Below are 22043 nucleotides of genomic sequence, written 5' to 3'. Positions count from 1 at the left end.
GGGGCCTTGGTCCAGCCCTGAGCAGGGAGCCTAGCTTGGCCTCAGTCATCAATCTGCCACCGGAGTCTGGCCCATGACCCTCTAATATCCTGCCACCACGGCCGGGGCCACTGGGACCCGTGGGCAGGCTGGTCCCGGCCAAGGGGCAGACGGCCCAGCCCAGGGTACCTTCCCTGATTCACAATCATGACCAGACTCGCCTGGTGGGTGTCTGGGCAGGGGTCCTGCAGGAGAGGCCAGTGGGGCTCAGCCCAGGACGCAGATGGCAGGTGCATAGCTGTCCTCTAATTGCCCACTCCCGCCCCTTCTGAAGGCAGTGGCCCAGCGTGGAAAGCTCGGACCCCTTACTCAAGAGCAGTCTGTCAGATGCTCTGGCAGCTGCGGGCGGGGGGCTCTGGGGCTGCCTCAGCTTCCCCACACTGTTGTAAACTCCCAGCTCTGAGGACAGAATCTGAAATTGGGAGTTTTGGGGGTTTCCCGGCCAGCCCTGGTGTCTGATCTCCCCGTTCTCATGTGGTCTTCTCCCCTAGCAGTCTGTCTGTCTTGTTATAAAGTTGTCAGCCGTGTTTCTCAGGGCCCACCTGCCCCAGCACAGCCTCCTCCTAATTCCATGGGCAAGTGGGGCTTCGCTTGACCATGTCTTTTGAGGACACAGCCCAGCCCATCACAGAGCATCTGTGGGGACCTCGGGGTGACTGCAGGGTTTCAGGGAGGCCTCTCTTTGGGATGAGCCTGCCTCAGAGTCAAGTGCTAGCCCAACCCCCACGGTGTGTTTGGGGTGTCTGATCCCTGAGACGTAGGCCCCCCTGGGCAGGACACACGGATGACAAGGTGACGTGGGAGAGCTGGCCCCACTGGTTCCTCTCTATCCTGCCATCCTCCCCTCCCCCAGTTCTACGCGCCCTCTTGGGACATCGACTCCCTGCCCTCCCCTGGCAGCGTCTGTTCAACCCTAAGGCTTCTACGGGGCTGCCACACATGCCCACACGCGTGCTGCCAATGGGCTCGCAGGGAGCGGGCGGGCAGCCGTCCATGCGGCCAGGACCAGGTGGGGGGCCAGCAGCTGTCCATGTGGTCAGGACTGGGTGGGGGGGCCGGCAACTGTCCATGCGGCCGGGACCGGGTGGGGGGAAGGGCGGGCAGCAGTTCACACAGCTGGGACCAGACCGCGCCGCAGCTGCAGTGACCGGAGCCGGAGCCTCCCGCCGGCCAGAAGCTTTATTCCACGCAGGGACCACAGAGCCCTGCAAAAAGCTCTTCCCCGCCATTCCGCCAGAGAGAACAAGCACAATTAAAAGAAACAAAGGCCCTCCTGGCCTCCTTCTGCTCTCAGATCCTGACTCCAGAGAAGCCAAGTCCCGGAAACCAGAATCAGACTCTGAGTCTAAAACTTCCGCGTCCCTCATGGCCCTGCCCCACCACACTCAGCAGGGGCCTGGCAGGCTGGGCCACAGGGAGTGGGGTATGGGGAGTGGAGCGTGGGGTGCAGGCCATGGGGAACGGGAGGCGGGGCACGGGGCCAGGGGCGCATGCTGTCACGGGCTTTTCCGTCTGCACAGGAGCCCGTGGGAAAGGCCTGAGGTCTGCCACCGGGGCCGGGGTCGGGGCGGGGTGGGGTTGGGGGGCAGAATCTGGCGGCTCTTGGCCCATGGAGGCTGTATCCCCCCCCCGCTTTGCCATCCGCGGACCCTGCACATCCTTCCCAGGTCCTCTCCCGAGTAGCTCCCACCCCCTTGGAAGCGCCCTCGGGGGCGTGCCCTGCTTCGGCTCACAGGGTGTAGGCCGCCCAGTAGACGATGTTGACCGCCGCGAAGGCCACGGGGAACACGGCCCGGGCATACATGTCGATGGTGTCGGCGTCAATGGGCTTGAAGAACGCACGGAGGCCCCCTCGGCCCCCCAGGCGGGTCCCCGCTGGCGTCCGGGTCTCCACCTCCACTGACCTGTAGGAGCCCATGAGGTTGCCGGGGACGCGGCCGGGCCGCCTGGAGACGGCCAGTTGCTGGTGGACGCCGGCCGCGGAGAGCGAGAACAGCACGATGGCATTCTTCACGTCCACCTGCGGGTGGCGGGGCCTGAGTGTCCCGCCCGGGCTGCACCCTACCCGGGGCCCTGCCCCCCTCGGCGCCCCCGGCAAGGCCACCGGGAGCTCCCCGGGAAGGGCCCCGGGAAAGCCGGGCCTCACCTCGGCCGGGCGCTCGGCGCCCTTGACCTTGGCCTTGCGCTTCTTCCTGTAATCGGCGTTGAAGTGGGCGAAGGCGTACTCCACCAGCGCCGCGAACACGAAGACGTAGCAGATCCAGAAGTACACGTCCAGGGCCTTGATGGCCGACGCCCGCGGGAGGGACGAGCGGGCACTGACCATCAGCGTCGTCATGGTGAGCACCGTGGTGATCCCTGCGGGGTGGAGGGCGCCGTCGGGTGCGGCCCCCACGCCCCAGCCCCGGCGGCCGGCAGGCCCCTCCCCGCAGCCCTGGCGAGGCCCCAGGGGGGCAGGGCCTCAGAGGGGCGGGGCCTCAGGGGGCGGGGCCGGAGGTGGGTGGGGCTGCAGCTCCAGGGCCTCCCCCCTCCCGCCCAGCCCCCTGCCCTGCCGCGTACCCAGAGACACCCTGGCGGGCACTGCGGCCTGGCTGATCCAGAAGGAGAGCCAGGACATGGCCACCAGGAGCACGGACGGCATGTAGGACTGGATGATGTAGACGCCGCGGTTCCTCCGGAGGCGGAAGTGCAGGCTGAGCCGCGGGAACTGGCCGGCTGTGGGGGCGGAGGTGAGGCCCGGCCCTGCCCCCGCGCCCCCCCCCAGACCCCCGCATGCGGACCCACCCTCCCGCCATGGGGGGGCTCAAGGAGGGGGCACGCGGCCTCACGGGCAGGGGTCCCCTGGAAGGTTCCGGCACGGCTGCGGCCTCCAGTTCACTGAGCTGGCCCAGGGCGACTGACTCAGCCTCCTCCCTCCAGACCCCTCCTCCGTGCCCAGGAAGGAGCCAGGGCCAAGGGGTGGGCAGGAGAGGCTGGGGACGGGAACGGGGGTGGGGGGGCTGGACAACCAGCCCTGCCATTCTGGAGCTGAGGGGCTCCCCCCTTCAGAAGACCTGCAACCCCCGCGAGTTCCACACGCCCAGAGCATTGCCAGCCCCTAGGGAAAGGCCCGGGACCATGGGAAAAGCCGGGGAAACGGGTCACACCTCACCTCGGGGCCCTCCTCCAGCCTGAGCTGATGGGCAAGTCCCCGAGGGTGGCCCTGGAACCCACCCCCCACGAGCTCGGGAAGAGGCTGCGCTACCTGACTTGAAGTTCATCAGCTCGGTGCCGAAGTGGAAGCTGGTGAGGGTGAACTGAGCCAGCTGCAGCTTGTCCAGCCCATGGATCTGCTCCTGGTTTTCCGACCAGTAATAGACAACGTCCTCGGAGGAGTAGCCGTCTGCAGGAGAGCCCCCGTTGGGCCAGAGGGCTAAGCAGTAGCGCTGTGTGCCCCCCAGAGTCCCTCTCAGCCCCCAGCAGGGGCATCCTCTGGCTGGGAGCCCAAGGGCAAGGCTGACCCACTAGGGAGAGGCTGGAGCCCCTGCAGGACCAAGGCACCCCGTCTCGGGGACCACATCTGGAGGTCTGAAGTGCAGGTCACTGCTGCCAGCTGACCTCCACGGATTGCCACGACTGGAACAACTGACCGAGGCAGCTCCTGCCATGCCTGGGCCCGACCGCCCGCTGCCCCAGGCCTCCCAGCCACTTCCCTTCCTGCCCAAGAGGAAACCCTGTCCCAGCTTCCCACACTCCTGGAGCTGGGGCAGGCCAGGGGCAGACAGCGCAGGCTGAGTCCGCTGCCCTCCCTCACCAAGGTCACTGGGGAAGCTGGCGCTCCCCTCCCGGAGGGAGCTGCCCCCCCCCAGACCCCCCAGCCCCAGGGACTCACAGCTCTCCAGGTCCAGCATGCACTCCTGCTCATCCATGGGGTACTTGGCCAGGTCCATGTCACAGGCCACCGTGGAGGTGATTCTGCCCAGACAAGATGTTGCTCAGCTCCACAGAGATGCCCCTGCCCCAGGCCATAGGGGCTACCCACGGGCCGGAAAGGCCAGCACCTGGTGACCACTCAGGCCTTGTTCGCAGGTGTCGGGCATCTGCATAAGACCTGAGCACCGCGGCCAACCCTTTCTTCAGGACTGTCAAGAACTGGATTCCATTCATTTTTTTTCATCCCTGAAAATGCCTGACTATATGACTAAGTCAGTGGCCAATGAAGGGAGGTAGTGGCCCAAGACTCCCAGCACCTGACCCCAAGGAAGAAGGCCAGGTCACCCACTGATGGGGTCACCAGGAGTGAGGCTCAGTTTCTAGGTCTCCCGCTGACGGAGGTGATAAAAATATCTTGGAACTAGATGGAGATGGTGGTTGCACCGTGTCATTAAAGTACTAAATGCCACTAAGTCGTATGCTTTAAAATGGTTAATCTTATATTACTGAATTTCGCTGTTATTTTTTTAAGGCACATTGTAGACCGGAAAACCAGGCTATCGGCTTCCAGTTGGCAACCCCTGGCACTGATGCGTCACAAGCAGCTGCTGGCTGCCAGGAGGGTATAAATAGCCTCCTGCCTCCAGTGTGCCACCCAGCTCCTGCAGAAGCATGCTCGGTGGGCTCTCTCCTTGGAGAGCCTATGCCCGGCGGGGGCCTGGGCAGCTCTGCCCGCAACCCCAGCTCACCTGATGCTGTACAGAATCACGCCGTCAGGCTGCAGGCGGATGAGCTTGTTCTCCACTGTGACGTCATGGAACCAGGCCGACTTGGCGTTGACAATGAAGGTGTCCGGCAGCCAGAGCTTGTCCACAAAGCGGCTGTCCAGACCCAGGGTCTCGTTGGTGTGGTTGTAGGCCAACCTGCTGTCCCTCCAGCTCTGGTGCAGGAACACGGTCATGGTGTACTCCTGTGGGGGGCGAGGGGCGCGAGGCCGTCAGTGTCCGCACTGTCCCCGGGGAGGGGGCTGGGCAGGGGGCGCAGCACCTACCATGTTCACCTCCGAGATGTGGTCGATACTGGCCACCTCGATGGCAAGAGCCACATTCACAGGGGGGCCTGCGGGAGGGAGGGGCCGGAGGGGCTGGGCAGCGGCCGGGCCCCGGCACCCCACACCCCAGCCCGCGGTGGGAGCCGGGGGGACTGGCAGGGGCGCGACCCCTCCCTCGCTGGCAATCACTGCTGTCCCAGCAGTCACCCCTGGCCGACTCAGGCTGAGCCCTCGGAGGACTAGCAGGCCTGGTGGCCAGTGCCTCCCGCCTCACCTCCGATGCCTGGCCGGAAGTTCCGGGCGTAGCCCTCAACCAGGCCGTCCAGGTTTGGGAGCCAGGAGATCTCCAGGTTGGACCCGACATAGTCACCAACGTCTTTCATGGCTCTGGGGAGAAGCCACTGGGTCTCAGCAGGGAGCAGGACAGCGGCAGCCCCTTCCAGGGGCAGCGCACAGGCCAAGGCCATGCAGCGAGGCCATCGCGAGAGCCCGCCAGCTGGGACCCAGGGGGATGCAGGGCCCCGAGGCATCCCTGCTCAGGCCCGGGGCTGCCCCACTGGGCAGGGCCCCTCTGCCAAGGCTGTGCTCCCAGGCCCCCTGCTGCCTCCGTGGACCCTCTGCAACCACCCCGGAGGCAGTGAGACCCGGATGAGAGGGCACGGCCCTCCCAGCCCCGAGGCAGTGTTCTGCAGGAGGTGACCTGAGAAAAGCCAAGGGACCCAGGCCAGGCACAGGCGGGGCAGGACGCCTGTAGGGTAGGTGGGACACCGTGGGGACCCAGGGCCAGCCGAGGCCCCTGGAGGGCTGGGGCTAGGCTCCAGCCTCTGCCCTGCCTGGGCCTGGCCCCCTGTGACCCCCGGTTGCCGTACACTCCTGGGGCTGAGCCTGTGGAGCATCAGCGGCCACTCGCCACCTGCAGTTAGGTCCACTGGGGCAGGTGACCGCCAGGACACAGGCAGGACTGCGAGTGCTTCAGCGGGGCGAAACCAGGGCAGTGGTGCCCCATATACTGACCACCGCGCTCCCCTCACAGCAGCTCTGCCCACCCCTCCTGTCCATCTCTTGCCCTGCCCCCTCCCCCTGCTAACCCCCCCGCCCATCCCCTTCTGTCCATCGCCCCCACCCCTCACCGTCTTCCAACAAGGAAGCCCTGAGGATTCTGAAGGACGGGTGGTGTGATGAGTGTCACATGTAAAAGCTGCAATTCTGGCTGAAAGTGGCAGGGGGCGCTGTGGGGATTGGGAAGTTGGGCAGGAGTTGACTGGATGGAGAGGGATGGACACAGGGAGATGGGAGAGGCAGGGCTCCAGATGAGGCCCCAGGACGACCCCGGGCTCGGGCTCCGGCACTGGAGGCCACGTTTCTGGAGGCGGGGAGACCTGCAGCTGGAGTGGGGGATGGCGAGGAGCCCCACTGAGTCTGTGAGGCTGGGGACCCCGGGGACCCTGCTCCGTGCTCCCTCCGCTCCAGCGGGGCTGAAGCCGTCCAAGGCCACGTGGACGTGGGAGGCTGCATGGGGTCTCCGGACCCCACTGCCCCCTCCACCCGGCCAGAGCTGCTTTCCTTATGTCTGTTCTACCCACCAGCCTTTTGAAGAAGTGAATTTGAACCCTATGCTCCTTAGCTGATGGGATTTTGAAGACGGCTTTGGACAGGGCCTCTGGGTCTGCTGTCCTTTCCGGCTGGGCAGCCATTGCCCTCCGGTCTCACTGGGAAGTGGCCAGGGACAGGTCTGGGACAGGGTTGGTGCTTTGAAACAGAGCATTAAATGGAATCGAAATAAGGCCTGGCTTCAAACAGAGCATGATTAAAAAGGCCAAAGAAGGTCACCTCAAAGTCATGTGTGAAGGATTTGAATGAGGCGTTATCTTTGGAGGAGCCCAGCTGCCGTCACCCTGCCCGGGGTGAGGCCTCCAGAGGGACACAGCCTCTCCTGGGCCCACTGCACCTGCCCCAGGTGACAGCACCTGCAGGCACACCTTCCCCTTCACCCGGGCCCCAGGCCCCCTTGGGGCAAGGTCAGGCCAGGGCTGAGCTCCACCCCAAAGTCCACCCAAAGAGGCTGGATGCCACGGACCTTCCAGCCGCCCCCACCTCGGGAGGCACAGGGAGCACGGCAGGATGGGGAGAGGGTCCTGCCACCGTGTCCCTTCCACTGAGACAGTAGGCAGGTGTGAAGGGCCAGGCCCCAGGGGTCCTTCCACGGGGTTCAGGTGTGCAGGTCAGCAGAGGCAGTGGGGCAGGGGGTCTTGGGTGGCCGAGGCTGAGGGCTTTCCCTGGGCAGGTGGACAGAGATGCTCAGAGATATGTGCCAGGTTTAAAGCCTGCACTCAGGCCCGGGAAGCCCCACAGCGCACATCTGGCACCGTGAACACATCCCACACTGAGCTGCTCCCCTGTTACAAGGCCTCCCTCCCACTGTGGCCCCATTGAGAAACGAACCCACCCACCTACGTCACCACTTCCCTGTCCTGGGAGCGGGGGAGGAAGGCGGCTGCGGCTGTAGCAGGCAGCGGAACCCTCCCCCGTCCCGAGGCCCTTCCACAGCCCCCACACAAGCCCACGGAGCCCTGGTGGGTGCGTCTCAGAGGCAGTACGAGCTGCTCCGGCACCTCAGTTGCCAAGGCAAAGAGGAGCTCAGTGACAATCGTGCAGGGAGCTGACAAGGCGGGCACCGTGATGTGGCTCCCCCACGGAGCATGAGAAGCCAGCAGCCCAGGGAGAGCCACCCACTTGGGATTGCGGCTGCCAGTGTGGGGTTCGCTGTGAGCATGGGGCAGGCTCAGCTTTGAATGACCCATGGACGGCAGGGCACATCTCTTCTTATCCCACCACTGGAATCTGGTCTAAGGAGTGACTGCCAAAGGGGTGCCTCCTGTTTGTCCAAAGGGACCTTTCGATTGTCCCCTCTGCCCTCTCCATGACAAGGCACGAGGACCTGGAGACTAGAGGAAGGGAGGGCGCTGCCCATTGGCTGATGGGAGATGAGACCCTAGAGGCCAGCACGGGGTTGGGCCTGCAGGCTGCCTGCCAGGACTGCTTCCCCCACCATGCACGGCTCCAGCGAGATCTTCAATCTGTGCCACGCTGCGTGGCCTCTGAGCTAAAGGCAGGAGCGCGGGCCAGGAGCTAATGACCTCCACTGTCAGCATCATCTAAGAGGACAGACTTTAAGATGTAGCAAGATGGAAGCCGTGGTCAATTCAGGGGAGTGATGGGAATATCACAGAGTGATGGAGCATAGCATCGGTGGCCTCCTCAGGTGCCCCCCAGCCCCGCAGTCCAGGGTCGTGGCCTGGGCGTGGGCTCCAGCTCTCCTGCACAGGTGAGCAAGGATACAGCCCCTGCCCGGCACCCCTGGAGCCAGGCATGGGATGGAATTGAAAATCATGAGGATTTTAAAAGGACGATATATGTGTATACGAACTTGGGGTGGGGGTGGGGGTCAGGCTTGGAGCATTTCCCAGCAGGAAATGTATAAATAGTCCCCGTAACAAGGATAAATAAAGAAAATGTGCATCACATCAGTTTAGGACAGGTTTTGCCACTAAAGGTTTTGAGGTCAAACGAACACAAAAAACTCTGGGGTGGGTGAGTGGGCGGTTCAGTGGTAGAGTGCTCACGGGCCTGCGGGGGGCCCAGCTCCATTCCCAGCCCACGCACCCCAGGGGAAAAAAAAACCTTCAACACACGGTGCTGCGGTAACGGAACAGTCACATGGAAAAGAACTAGCCGGGCCTCCTGCACGGCAGCAGACGAAACAGAAAGCAGAACTTCGGGGTTTCAGTGCTGTTTGGATCTCAGGGTCACGGCCAAGGGACCAGGACCAAGCCAGCCGCTGACCCCGGCACTTCCGCCCCCACCCAGGTCCCTGGAGTAGGAAGGGCCCCTCTGGGGTGACGGAAGGGGAGAGCCCCTCCAAGGACAGGCTGCCAGGAGCTGACACCTGGGTCTCTGGCCAGCTGGGCCCTGGATGCTCGTCCCCTCCCCCGCCCCCCGCTGTGCAGTGACAATGCCTGCAGCCAGAGCCCTGACCGAGGGGCAACCATGCCAGGTTTCTAGCGGACTTAGATGCCCACCAGGTGGGTGACCCAGAGGTCCAGAATGCTGGGGGGGGGGGGGGCAGGGGGTGCTCTGCTTTTTCAGGCGCTCCCGCACTGAGACCTTCAAAGGTTCCTCAGGGGCCTCTCATGGACCCCGTGGAAGGTGGCCAGGCTCAGGGCTGGGGCGGGGGGTGACCATTCCCGCTCCCCAGAGAGGAGGGGTGAGCCGGGCCGTGCTGGTCACTGGGCCAGGAGAGGCAGGGCGCCTCCCTCCCGGGCACTGGCTGCCAGCCTACCTGCTTCCTTGGAGTTCAGCCTACGCCACTGGAACGGGCTCGGCAAGGAGACCCCGCCGTCCTGGGCGGCGGCGCGCTGGCTGCAGGGGAGGCGCCTCTGCGGCTCTGCTCCCACCCTCAGGCGCAGCCTCCCGGGGGTCTCAGGGTCTTTCCTTCCCAGCTCGTGCCAGGGAGGGCACTGGCTAAGTGCCCAGGAGAGCCGAGGCACAAAGAGCTCGCCACACCAAGCCGTGTCACCCCGGCGGGGAAGCGGCGGAATCCGGCGCCTGGTAAGGACCGCACAGCCGCTCCGATGTCCTTCGGCTCCCGGCGGCGCCGGTTCAGCACCGGGACGGCGGATAGCGACCTGGGGGCGGCCGAGTGTGGTCGCCGCGGCCAGCGCCCCCACTGCCCGACCGCCGCGAGTTCCGAGAGGCGGGCGCGCGGGGAGACCCCGGGTGTGGGTCCGGGTGCCCGAGGCTCGCGCCCGGGCTCCGGAGGCGCCCAGCAGCTCGGTCCCGGGCCGGAGCCGGGACCCCACGGGCGCTCCCGGGGTTGAACGCTCCCGCCCCTGCCACCCCCACTCACCTCCACCCACCCCGCAGCGCGGAGCCCGGCACCGCCGGGCGCTCGCTCACCGGGTGCCGGGGTGCTGCTGGGCGCAGAGCAGGAGGAGCGGGACCAGCAGCCAGGCCGGGGCGTCCATGGCCGCGGGCGCGGGACGGGGCGGGCGGGGCGGGGGGCCGCGGGCGCACAGAAAGTTGCTTCGCGGGCGGCGGCGAAGGCGGCACAGGCCGGAGCGCGGCGCGAGGGGGGGTGGGAGTGCGGAGCCCGCCCCGCCCCGAACCGGCCGTCCCGCCCCCTCCCCTCCCCGCCTTTCGCCCCGCCCCCAACAGGCTCCCCGAACTCAGAAGCGGGCTGCCCACCCCCAGCTTGCGTCCATGTCCCTGGGAAGCCCCTCTCCACGTCCTGCCTCCGGGGCGGGGTCTGCGCGCGGGTCCCTCCCGCTGTTCCTTCCGTTCTTGACCCCAGGCTCAAGACCCGCTTGGACACGTCCCCCAGCTGCCAGGCTCGAGGAGCTGGGGCCGAACCTCCCGCCAGGGTGTGGGGGGCGGGTCACAGGCCCTGGTTGGAACCGCGCCAGGAGCAGGGGCAAAGGAGAGGAGCGAGTCCCTGCTGCCTTCACCCTGTCCTGGGAAAGGGACCCAATGCTGGCAGCTCCCTTCCAAACCCTAGTATTCCTGGGGACCCAACACGACTTGCCAAACAGCTCCGCCTGCTCCGGAATCCTGAGGGTGAAAAGGAGGAGGTGGGTTCGACCACCTCCCCCCACCGCTGCCCAGCGCTGCCCAGCTCCCATCCCACCTCACGCCGCGGGGACCTCCGGGGCTGGCTTACCCGGTGCACCTGTCCCAAGGGCTCTGTGGGTGTCACAGTTTCCCCGACAATGAGGGGCCACCCTTTCAGCCCCCCGAAGAGCCCAGGGAGTAAGGGCCTCATGATTTTCTACTCCCATTCTTTTGAAATTGCAGTTCTGCAGCAGCTTAGCCCCAAGCTGATCACAGACCTAACACTTTACAGTCCCCATTCAGGCCTGGACTCCTGCAGTCAGCGGGACACAGGCTTGCCTTCTTGTCCCTGGGGCCCAACTCCCTCTGGGGCACCTGAGCAGGGAGGAGCAGAGGAAGGGGCTTAGCTGCAGGGAGATGCCAGTCCATGGAGGAATCGGCTGGTTCCCAGCTTGCTTCTTGAAGCCAGGGCTGGGTTCTGAGAGGCCCACAGGGGCAGCTTAGCTGTCCTTCTCCAGGGGTCCCCACAGCCCCCCAACAGCTAACGTCATCCATTGGGTCTCAAAGCACTAGCCCAGGCTGTGAGGGGTCATGCCCGGGTCTCTTTCCGGAGAAGGCACTCACTCTCTGGGCCTTGTCCCTTTGGGACCTGCCGGCAGGCTGGTGGCAGACCTAAAGGAGGGCTCGCGGGAACCTGCCCGGCCGGCCTGGCCCGAGTGTCAGAGTCGGGGGCTGGACTGTGCCCCCCAAAAAGAAATGCTCACGTCCCAACCCCTTCCCGTGAACGACGCCTCGTTTGGGAAAAAGGTCTTTGAGGGTGCGATCAGGTAAGAGGAGGCCAAACTGGAGCAGGGTGGGCTGGGCCCCACAGGGCAGGTGTGCTTAGAAGGAGAGGGAAATTTGGGAACAGACAGAAGGAAAGATGGCCTTAGGAAAGGCGGAGGTGGAGATTGGCACTGCCATGCCAAGGAACGTAAGGGTGGCTAGGCGCTCCAGAAGCCAAAAGACGCAGGAAGGACCCACCCCCCCACAGGAAGGACCCCCCCCATAGAAAGGACCCCCACAGGAAGGACCCCCCCACAGGAAGGACCCCCCCCATAGAAAGGACCCCCCACAGGAAGGACCCTCCCCCATAAAAAGGACACCCCCACAGAAAGGACCCTCCCCACAGGAATGACCCTTCCCCATAGAAAGGACCCCCCACAGGAAGACCCTCCCCCACAGGAAGACCCTCCCCCATAGAAAGGACCCCCCCACAGGAAGGACCCCCCACAGAAAGGACACCCCCACAGAAAGGACCCTCCCCACAGGAAGGACCCCCTCACAGTAAGGACCCTTCCCCATAGAAAGGAACCCCCACAGGAAGACCCTCCCCCACAGGAAGGACCCCCTACAGGAAGGACCCTCCCCCATAGAAAGGAACCCCCACAGGAAGACCCTCCCCCACAGGAAGGACCCCCCACAGGAAGACCCTCCCCCATAGAAAGAACCCCCCACAGGAAGACCCTCCCCTACAGGAAAGACCCCCCCCCACAGGACTCAGAGGGACCTGGCCCTCCTGATGCCCCTAGTTCCCGCTCCTGGCCCCCAGAGTGTATTGCTGGCAAGAAGCTGGAAAGAAGGGCTCGCATTACTTTGTTACAGCCCCAGGGCGCTGAGGAGGCCCCCAACTCAGGGCTGTGGTTTTCACGACTCCCCCTCTAGAGTGGGGTTCCGGGAGGGCAGGGCTGCTCAGGGTCCTGAACCCCCCCCACCCCCCACCTCTCTAGAGGCTCAGAGTGCCTGGAGCCCCCCGAGTCGGTTGGAGGGCGCCTTCCTCAGGGGCTGGCCTCCTTCCCTGGGCGCCCGGGCAGGGCAGGGGCGGCTCCCCCCACCCTGGGGGGACGGCCTCTGGGAGTGACAAACCCCTCGATGTGATGAGTCTGGAGTGACCGGGACCCCACTCCCATTTTCTTCAGTCTGTCCTCTGCCTTCTGAGGCATGAAACGAAAAGCAAATTTTCTGCCCAAACTGGACATTCAGTGGGCCCGCCTTGGGTGGGGGGTCGCGGCCACAGGCCTGGCCTGCCTGCGGCAAGGAGCCTCGAGCCCAGGGCCCGGGGTTTCTGGCAGGCACAGGTGTTTCCTCCCCAACATCTGTGAACCTTGCTCTGGCTCTGCTGTGTCTAACTGGCATTTCTGTTCGGGGCTCGAGGCTGGGATTTTTATTATTCATCCTTCAGGTTTTCCAGACCCTTGTTCATCCCGTTGCAGCACGTGGTCCCCACACTTAAGCATCCGCTCCCCAGGAGACGCTCCCACCTCCCGGAGGGCGGGAAGCCAGTTCCCTGGGGGCTGCGCGGGGACCCTGGCGCTGTGGGGCCCGCCATGGCCGGGGCGCGTGCTGGGGGAAGTGCCCCCGGGCTCCGGCTCGGCCCCTGCCCGGGCCTGGCTGTGACCTCAGGGAGCCCCTTTTCCTGGGCCCTGGCTTGTTCATTTACAAAGGCGAGGGCGACCCCGGGCTGCGGCTCTCCATGGCCCCAGGCCTCAGCCCCAGCGCGGCGGGCGCGGGAAGGTCTTCATCTCCCTGCTGACAATAACATGTCACCATGAAAGTGCACCTGGAGGCAGCCGGTGCAGGCCCTGCTGTCCCTGGGCCGCTCTGGGGCTGCCCCCGACACTGCTCTGCTCCCGCGGTTGGCTTTGGGGAGAACCAGTCCTCCAGGGAGACTCTGGAGAGACCTTCAGGGCCCATCCCAAGGGCTCTCTGTGGGGGGTCCCGCTGCGAGGCCCCGCTTCTGGGCCGGGGTGGCCAAGAGAAGCCGCCTCCAGGCCCTCCTGAGGGCACCCCGGGTCCGGCTTCTCCCGCCGTGGCCCCCCTTCCTGCTTCTCCAACCTGGGCGGCAGCTGGCCTGGGCCTTGGGGCCCTGGGCTCCTCCCTCCGCTTCTGCAGAGGGTCGAGGCCTCCTGCCGCCCCATCTAGCCCGGAGGGGCCCATGCCCTTGGGCCTGGCAGGTAGGAAGCCCTACCTCACTCCGCCCCGGGAGTCTCCGGCTCACGCTGCCCGACCGGCCTTGCTTGGTGCCCGGCCCCAGCCACCAGGCCTCCGCGGGGGCCTCAGGGCCTGATCTCTCTCGGATGGCCGCGGGGCTGATCGCAGCCCGTCCAGGGCTCAGCAGAGAGCTGGCCGGTGGCTGTGGCAGCAGGCCCGGCCCTGGGGGAGGTGAGGCACGGGGAGCAAGAGGAAGCCACTTCCGCTAAATTTAACCCCCCTGCCCGGATAGCTTTGGGAAGCTGTTGCTGCTTTTCCTGGGAAAATGTCTCAAAAAGAGAAAATGGCAGCGACCCAGAGATCTCGTTGAGCTTCGAGTAGGGTTGGTGTCCTGGGTTCTGGGGGGACGTGGCAGAAAGGACCAAACCCCAAATCCCTGCGGCACTGGAGGGCAGCCAGAAGCTGGGCTGGTCTTCTCGCTGCTTTAGCGTGGTTAATAAACAATCAAACTGGGCCACTTTAGAAAAATGTTTCTCTGTTCGAGTTCAACAGGCATCCGAGTACGATCACTCATGTTTAATGGGGAGAACTCTGAGTTCTATTCTCAAATTTTATGGGTCTTTTTTTGAGTGGTAATTTGAATTCTTTTATATGAGAGAAAACATTAAACACAAATTAACATTCCTGACAAAAGGGCTGTTGATCAAGTGAGAAAAACATTCTCCTTTAGCTACAAGCACAACCCAGCTGGCTGCACGAACCCCCTGGAAAGGTCTCCGGGGAGGCAGCCCTACCCCCACCCCAGAACCCTGACCCTGGGCTGGTTCCACAAGGGCAGCTCGGCCCTCGGCTTCTGTGCCGACCACGCAGTGACGTCCGTCTGTCTTTCCGGTCCTGGACACTGCTTGTCCGCCCTGGATGTTAGAGAAATAAGAGCAGCCTTGCTGATCCTTCCATGCCTGATATCTGGAGACACTAGGCAAACTCGGTTGAGAAAGGCCCTGCCCCAGTGGCTAGTCCTCTTCAGGGAACACCTGCTGTGCGCCGGGCCGCTGTCCAGCCGAAGGGGGACAGGGTGTGAGAGGGAGTCCGAAAGGTGCCTGTCCCATGGGACCTTCTAGAAGTAGGGGGGTAATAGACAATAAGTAAGTAAAGAGAAGACAGGGGGTGGAAGTTCAGATGTGATACATGCTATGAAGCAATTTAAGCAAGATAAAATAATACAGAGTAAACGTGATGGGGGGCGGGGGGCAACAGTAGGTAACATTTGAGCTGAGACTTGACTAATATCCTACCCACCAGGGAGCAGAGAAGAAAAGAAACAGCCCCATGCAGAGCCAGGTGAGAGCTCAGGAAAGGAAGAGAAAGTGCTAGAACAAATTGTCTTGTTCAAATGGAAATAAGGCCAGGGAGGCAATGAGGTGGAGGGAGGAGAGTGAGTGAAGAGAGAGGCAGGCAGGGGCAGGCCATGCACAGCCTGGAGTCTAGCTTTGATTTTAAATCGGCTTTATTGAGATACAGTTTGCTACAGTGAACACACTAGTTTGGAAAGTTTGGGGAAATATGTGGGGTTGTGGAAGCACCACGGTAATCGTGGCATTGCACATGCCAGCCACTGCACAAAGCACCCCACACCCTCCTGCTTTCTCTCACCAGGGTTTTGCCTGTTCTGAAATGTCACACCTATGAAAACATAACCGGAAGTTGGAATGGGCAGCCTTCTCAAATGGCTCCCAGGGGTCCTGCGTCCTGGGGTCTAGGCTGGGTTGGTTCTCTCCCCTGGCAAGTGGTCTGCGCCAGTGACCGGCTGCTAACAACAGAATACATCAAAAGCAGTGGGTGTCCCAAGCCCAAGCTGGCACACCTTCTGGCACTTGCTCACATTGACAAAGCCAATTGCCATGCTGGGAGCAGATGGGGCAAGAGGCTCATGGAGCTGAGGCGAGGGACTGGGGCCAGCCTCCAGCCAAAGAGGAACTAAGTCCTGCCAACAAGCACTGAGTGAGCACAGTTCTGCCCCAGCTGAATCCTGAGATGACTCCCCAATTGCATCCTACACTCCAAGGCCGTGACCTGCAAAAACTGTGAGGGCACACATTTTAAGCCCCTGAGCTTTGGGGTAATTTGTTATGCAGCAATGGATAACTGATACAGTGGTCTCGTGTCTGACTTCTTTCACTTCTGAGCATCATCCACAGTGTGCAGGCATCCGTCTTTTTTTCATTGCTGATGGTGTTTCATTGTATGAACATACCAGGACTGAACGATCCATCTGCTGATAGGCATGTGGGTTGTAACTGCCATTTGGCTATTGTGAATAAAGCTGTTTTGAACATTCAAGAACAAGTCTCTTTGTGGATACATGTTTTCATTTCTTTTCAGGAAACGTTCAGGCACGGGATTCCTGGGTTGTATGAGCAATGCACATGTGACTTTATAAGAAACCACTCATCTGTTTTCCAAAGTGGCTGTACCATTTTGTATTCCTACCGGCCCTGGATGAGATTTCACGCTGCTCTGCATCCTTGCCAACACCTGATATTGCAAGTCTTTTTAATTGTGGCCATTCTTGTGGGTATGTAGTGGTGCCTCAGTGTGGTTTCAATTTGCGTTTTCCTAAGGATTAATGACACTGATAATCTTTTTATGTGCTTATTATTTGTATATCTTCTTTGGTGAAGCGTTTGTTCAAATCTTTTGTCAATTTTTAAGAAATGAAGTTGTTGATCTTCCTATTGACATCTTTTTATATCTTAGATACACGTTCTTTGTTGGCTATATGTCTTGCAAATATTTTCTCCAAGTCTATGGCTTATCTATTAAGTTAGCTAACAGTAATTTTTGAGAAACCAAGGATTTTGGTCTTGATGAAATCTATTTTATTAATTTATCTTTATGGTTTGCGCATCCCCCTGCCCCCCCACAACTTTCCTGCCGTGGCCTGGGAGTTTTCCCATGTGGAGCTGAGGCGAGCACAGCAATCACCTCACCTGTTTGCAACCTCTCCGGACCACTGTCCTTGGTTGCCTGATGTCCAGTGTCTTGAAAACTCCATTCCCTTGTGAGCTTTTCAGGTGTTTCAGGTGAGAGGGTAAATTCAGTCCCTATTTCTCCACCTGAGCCAGATATAGAAGCTTGATCTTCATTTATTTATTTTCAGATTTTTAAACAACTTTGAGATATAATTTACATAGCATGATATTACCTTCACCTTTGAAAGTCCATCTCTCAGGGTAGAGAATTCTAGGTTGTCAGTGTGATTCTTCTCTTGTAGTATTTTAAAGTTGTTGCCCCATTGTCTCTGGCTCACATGGTTTTGCATAATAAGTCTGCTGTCATTCTGTTCTCTTTGTTGCACTATGGAGTATGCGTTTCTCTTCTGGTTGTTTTAAAGAGTTGCTCTTTCATCAATTTGATTATTATATGTGTTGGCGTGATTTTCTTTATATTTATTCTCTTTGAGCTGTGTTTGACTTCTTGTACCTGCAGTTCAAGTTTGGTAATTTCCAGCCTCTTTAGGCAATGGGTTTTCACCATCCTCTGGGACCTTATCAGGCTTTTGAGTCCTATATCTTGCGACAATGCCCCAAGTCAATAAACTCTTTCTTATCCAGTCCTGTTTTGAACCCCCTTCATCAGGCACCCTCGAAATTCATTCCCATGGATGTTGCATGCTGCTAATTTTTGCAGCTCCTTTGGGAAATCATGCCCCCTCTCTTAGCAGACCCAGCTTGACTTCAAGAAGCTGCCAGCTGCCCCTAGGTGCAGCGTGAAAGCTGGGCCAGGAGGTGGAGCAGATCTTGGAGGGGGACCCCATTCCCTTGTTGGGGAGACCTCTTCAGTGTCTCCCACATGAGAGGAGGGCTAGTGCTCCCGTGCGTAGGCTCTGAAGCTTCACAAGAGTCTGAGGAGACTCACCTGCAGAGACACCCACTCTGATGTTCCATCCCATGTGTCAAGTACCAGGTTTTCCCAACCAGAACCCCCACCTTGGTCCAGGGCCCTACCCTTCACATGGCATGTCAGCTTGACTGAGATTCACCATCTTTGAAGCTTGGCAACTTTACTCAGTTCTTTATAAACCGCCAAAGGCCCTGGGGTCTTCACACTTAGTTTTCAAGTGTTTGTTAATTACCTTCCTATACTAGTCAGGGTTCTCCAGGGAAACAGAACCCACAGGAGAGAGCTGTAAATATAAGATTTTATGAAAGTGTTTCACGCAACTGTTGGGGTGCGTGAGTCCAAAATCCACTGGGTGGGCTGCGAGCTGACAGCTCTGATGGTCTTTATGGATCCCCCAGGTGAGGCTGGCTGGCTGAAGCGGAGAGGATTCTATCTTCTGACTCCTCCTGTAAAGCCTTCAACTGATTAGGATTGCTTGTCACTAATTGTAGAAGACACTCCCCTCGGCCAACTGCAGATGTACCCAGCCATGGATGCCAGTAACATGCTGATGCTATAACAAATCAGGGCTCTCGTTTATTAACCAGTCACAAAATGTCCTTGCAGTAACGGTCAGGCCACTGCCTGCTTGTCCGATAACTGGGCACCATAACCTGGCCAAATTGACACATGCAGCTAACCATAACACTTCCACTTACCGCTTGCCCTCTGGAGGGCATCCATGCCCCATAACAGCAGCCAGATAGTTCTACTGCGCTTGTGTGCATGTCCCCAACCTTCCGAAAACACATGCTTCTCAAAGCCAGGACCACTGCCTGGCCACTGTCCTCCCAGTTCTTTCCTGGTGACAGTTTTATAAATGGACCCGCACCTTGGGCAGAGGGTTCAGGCACTGGGTGAGAGGAGAGTTTGTCACTGCCAGACTGGGGACTGTTTCTAGACCACGGCAGTCGGACAGAACTTCCTGCAGCAATGGACATTTTCAGTGTCTGCACTGCTAAAAGTGGGAGCCACTAGCTACATGGAGCTACTGAACATTTGCAATATGGCTTCAGTGACTAAGAAAGTGGAATTTTAAATTTTATTTAAATTTAATTAACTTAGATTTAAATAACCATAAGTGGCCAGCAGTTAACCTGGTTGGACCATGAATTTCTAGGCCTTTTCAGTGAACGGGGCTAAAACAAATTATTTTTATCAGAGAAGTTGTAGATCTCACAAAAAGATCTAAGAAATACATTGCTAAAAGTGATAATCAGTGGAATTTTTACTGGGTCTTCTGAAAGATACCAACAGAGGCTACAGAAGAAGCTGCTTGATGCCACCTGGTTCTCTCCAACAGCGTCCCCATAGCATTTCCCTCATAACGCAGAAGGGTCTCAGCTCTCCCCAGGGGCCTGCAGTATCAGGAAAGCAGAAGACAGTTCACTCCTTGGAACACTCTGGGGAAATTGCACACATATCCAAAGCAGAGCACGGGACTTCTGAATCCACGTATCGTCATCCACACCAACAATGATCAACTCAGGGCTGGTATCGTTTCAACTCGACCCTCACCCCACGCCCCAGTCTGGATTTTTTAAAGCAAATTCCCCACTTCATCCGCAAATCCCTCAGTATGTCTAAAAGATAAGGGACTCTTAAAACAAACCACAATACCATTATTATCCCTAACAACTATCTGTAATTTTGTACCACTTTCTTTTTCCAGTGTGCCATATAGACAGGCAAAGTGAAAGGAAAGCAAACAGCTTGCCCCCAAGGTCATCTCCGTATTTAAAACTCATCTGAGAATTGAGTCAATGGTTCCTCTGGGTGCTGTGGGCCCAGCTTGGGGGCCGTCGGAGAGGCCCTGGGGAAAGTGCGAGGAGAGGAGGCAGCTGTCCCGTGAGCCAAGTTACGCTCTGATATAGGGCGCTTCTCCACCCCGCCGCCCCCCCCCCCCCAGGACACTTCTCCACCCCGCCGCCCCCCCAGGACACTTCTCCACCCTGCAGTCCCCTCAGGACACTTCCCCACCCTTCCACCCCCCCACACACTTCCCCACCTGGCCGCCCCCAGGACACTTCTCCACCCTGCAGTCCCCCCAGGACACTTCCCCACCCTGCCACCCCCCCACACACTTCCCCACCTGGCCGCCCCCAGGACACTTCTCCACCCTGCAGCTCCCCCAGGACACTTCCCCACCCGGCTGCCCCCCCCAGGACATTTTTCCCCCCTGCCACACCCCCCCGAAACACACACATCAGAAACAGCCTGTATTTAAACAGCAAAGGGTAAACACAAATGCTAGTGGTTTCTGGGGCTGTTGAGAGCTCAGGTCCCCAGTTTGAGGGTAATTCTTGGGGTACACTTTGTAGAAAAGATATCTTTTGAAGAAAGAGAAGGTAATTCCTAATCCTTTCCTTTCCAAATTCACCTCGATTGAGAAGCCTGGTAAGGATGTGATGTCTGGAACGTGCCTCAAAATCTTAAGTGCAGGGGGTGCTGGATGGGGCAGAATGGGTCAGGATTGCCAGAGCTGGTGGTTCTCGGCTGTGAGTACCACTCACGGCATTTCAGGAGACTCTTCTATATACTTTTGGGATGCTTCAAAATTCTCCAGTATTAAAAAGTCAAAGGGAAAAAAAGAGAGACAATCATGATTAATTTTCTATCCAAACCCAGGATGATGGGATTTTTTACTTCTTATTTTGTATTTGTATTTGTATTTCTTCTTCAAAATATTGGCCCCTAATATTACCATAATTACTTATTTGCTTTAACCTACTTTATATTATCATTTCAGAATATCAATATCACTATTATTACGAAGGCCAGACTATTATAAACTGTGCTGGTTTGAAAGGAAGTATGCCCCCTAGAAAAGCCATGTTTTAATCAAAATGTCATTTTGTAAAGGTAGAATAATCTCTATTCAATACTGTATGTTTGAAACTATAATGAGATCATCTCCCTGGATGATGTGATTTAGCCAAGAGTGGTTGTTAAACTGGATTAGGGGACGACATGTCTCCACCCATTTGGGTAGGTCTTGACTGGTTTATTGGAGTCCTGTAAAAGAGGAAACATTTTGGAGAATGAGAGATTCGGAGAGTGCAGAGAATGCTGCAGCACCACAAAACAGAGTCCACAAGCCAGTGACCTTTGGAGATGAAGAAAGAAAACGCCTCCTGGGGAGCTTCATGAAACTGGAAGCCAGGAGAGAAAGTTAGCAGATGACGCCGTGTCCGCCATGTGCCCTTCCAGCTGAGAGAGAAGCCCTGACTGTGTTCGCCATGTGCCTTCTCACTTGAGAGAGAAACCCTGAACTTCATCAGCCTTCTTGAACCAAGGTATCTTTCCCTGGATGGATGCCTTTGATTGGACATTTCTATAGACCTGTTTTAATTGGGGCATTTTCTCGGCCTTAGAACTGTAAACCAGCAACTCATTAAATTCTCCCTTTTAAAAGCCATTCCGTTTCTGGTGTGTTGCATTCCGGCAGCTAGCAAACTAGAACATAAAAAATTTAAGATTTCTTTGCAGTTGTTTTTGTTCTTCAGATATAGTCCACTAGAGATATATATATAGCCAAATTACTGGGTTTTAAAGTCACTTGAAATTGTCTTTCTCTGTATGCTTAAGCCACCAACTTGACATATAGCTAGGCTCATTTGTTTCATTCTATATTTAATTTTAGGAAATTAGTTTTTCTATTTTGATGTGTTCTTGGTTTTATTATTACACACTGTTCCAAAGCCAAATGTGCGATGCACATTTAGAGAAGTCTAATTTCTACTCCTGTCTCCCTCCTGTGGTTAGCAACCATTTTTATGTTACTGTTTAATCTAAGGATGTATACAGGTATATTCATACTGTCCTCCACCCTTCTTACATAAACTACACACTGTTCTGCTTTTTAGCGTCCGCTTTTAACATGTCCTGGAAATCACTCCACAGCAATTTAGCAACAGAATTTATTACGCTTTACAGCTGTAAAGGTTTGTATAGCGGCACCACAGCTTCCTCAATCAGTTCCCTATTGATGGGTATTGGGCTGTGTGCTGGTTTGAAAGGATTTATGTGCCCTAGAAAAGCCATGTTTTAATCCTAATCAATCTTGTGGAGCAATGGTCTCTTCTAATCCCTACTTAGTACTACAGTTTGGAAACCTGATTAGGTTATCTCCATGGAGATGGGACCCAATCAATGGTGGGTATTAAACTTGATTAGATGGAGACGTGTCTCCACCCATTCTACATGGGTCTTGATTAGTTTACTGGAATCCTATGAAAGAGGAAACATTTTGGACAAAGCTGGAGATTCTGAGAGAGCAGAGAATGCCACAGAACCACCAAGCAGAGTCCACCAGCCAGTGGATTTTGGAGATGAAGGAAAATGCCTCCCGGGGAAATTCATGAAACAAGAAGCTGGAAGTGAAAGCAGAGGTCACCATGTGCCCTTCCAGCTGAGAGTGACCCTGAACTTCACCCACCTTCTTAAATCAACTTTCCATGGACACCTTAGATTGGACATTTCTATAGACTCACTTTAACTGGGACATTTTCATGGCCTTAGA

General features: G+C 58.3%; 1 protein-coding gene across 1 annotated transcript; it reads right to left on the bottom strand.

The window, feature by feature from the left end:
• Positions 1 to 1204: 1204 nt before the first annotated feature.
• On the bottom strand, positions 1205 to 10026 carry LOC143677471 (gamma-aminobutyric acid receptor subunit delta). The gene is made up of 9 exons (XM_077153459.1): positions 9959 to 10026; positions 5277 to 5389; positions 5003 to 5070; positions 4701 to 4921; positions 3911 to 3993; positions 3284 to 3421; positions 2599 to 2754; positions 2186 to 2397; positions 1205 to 2059 (listed from the first exon to the last, which is right to left on the bottom strand). The coding sequence occupies exons 1-9, from the start codon at positions 10024 to 10026 to the stop codon at positions 1769 to 1771; spliced, it is 1350 nt and encodes a 449-aa protein (XP_077009574.1). The 3' UTR covers positions 1205 to 1768.
• Positions 10027 to 22043: the final 12017 nt, after the last annotated feature.

The sequence above is a fragment of the Tamandua tetradactyla genome, chromosome 3 (assembly GCF_023851605.1).
Source record: "Tamandua tetradactyla isolate mTamTet1 chromosome 3, mTamTet1.pri, whole genome shotgun sequence".
NCBI classification, from domain to species: domain Eukaryota; kingdom Metazoa; phylum Chordata; class Mammalia; order Pilosa; family Myrmecophagidae; genus Tamandua; species Tamandua tetradactyla.
This window is presented reverse-complemented; position numbering and strand designations above follow the sequence as displayed.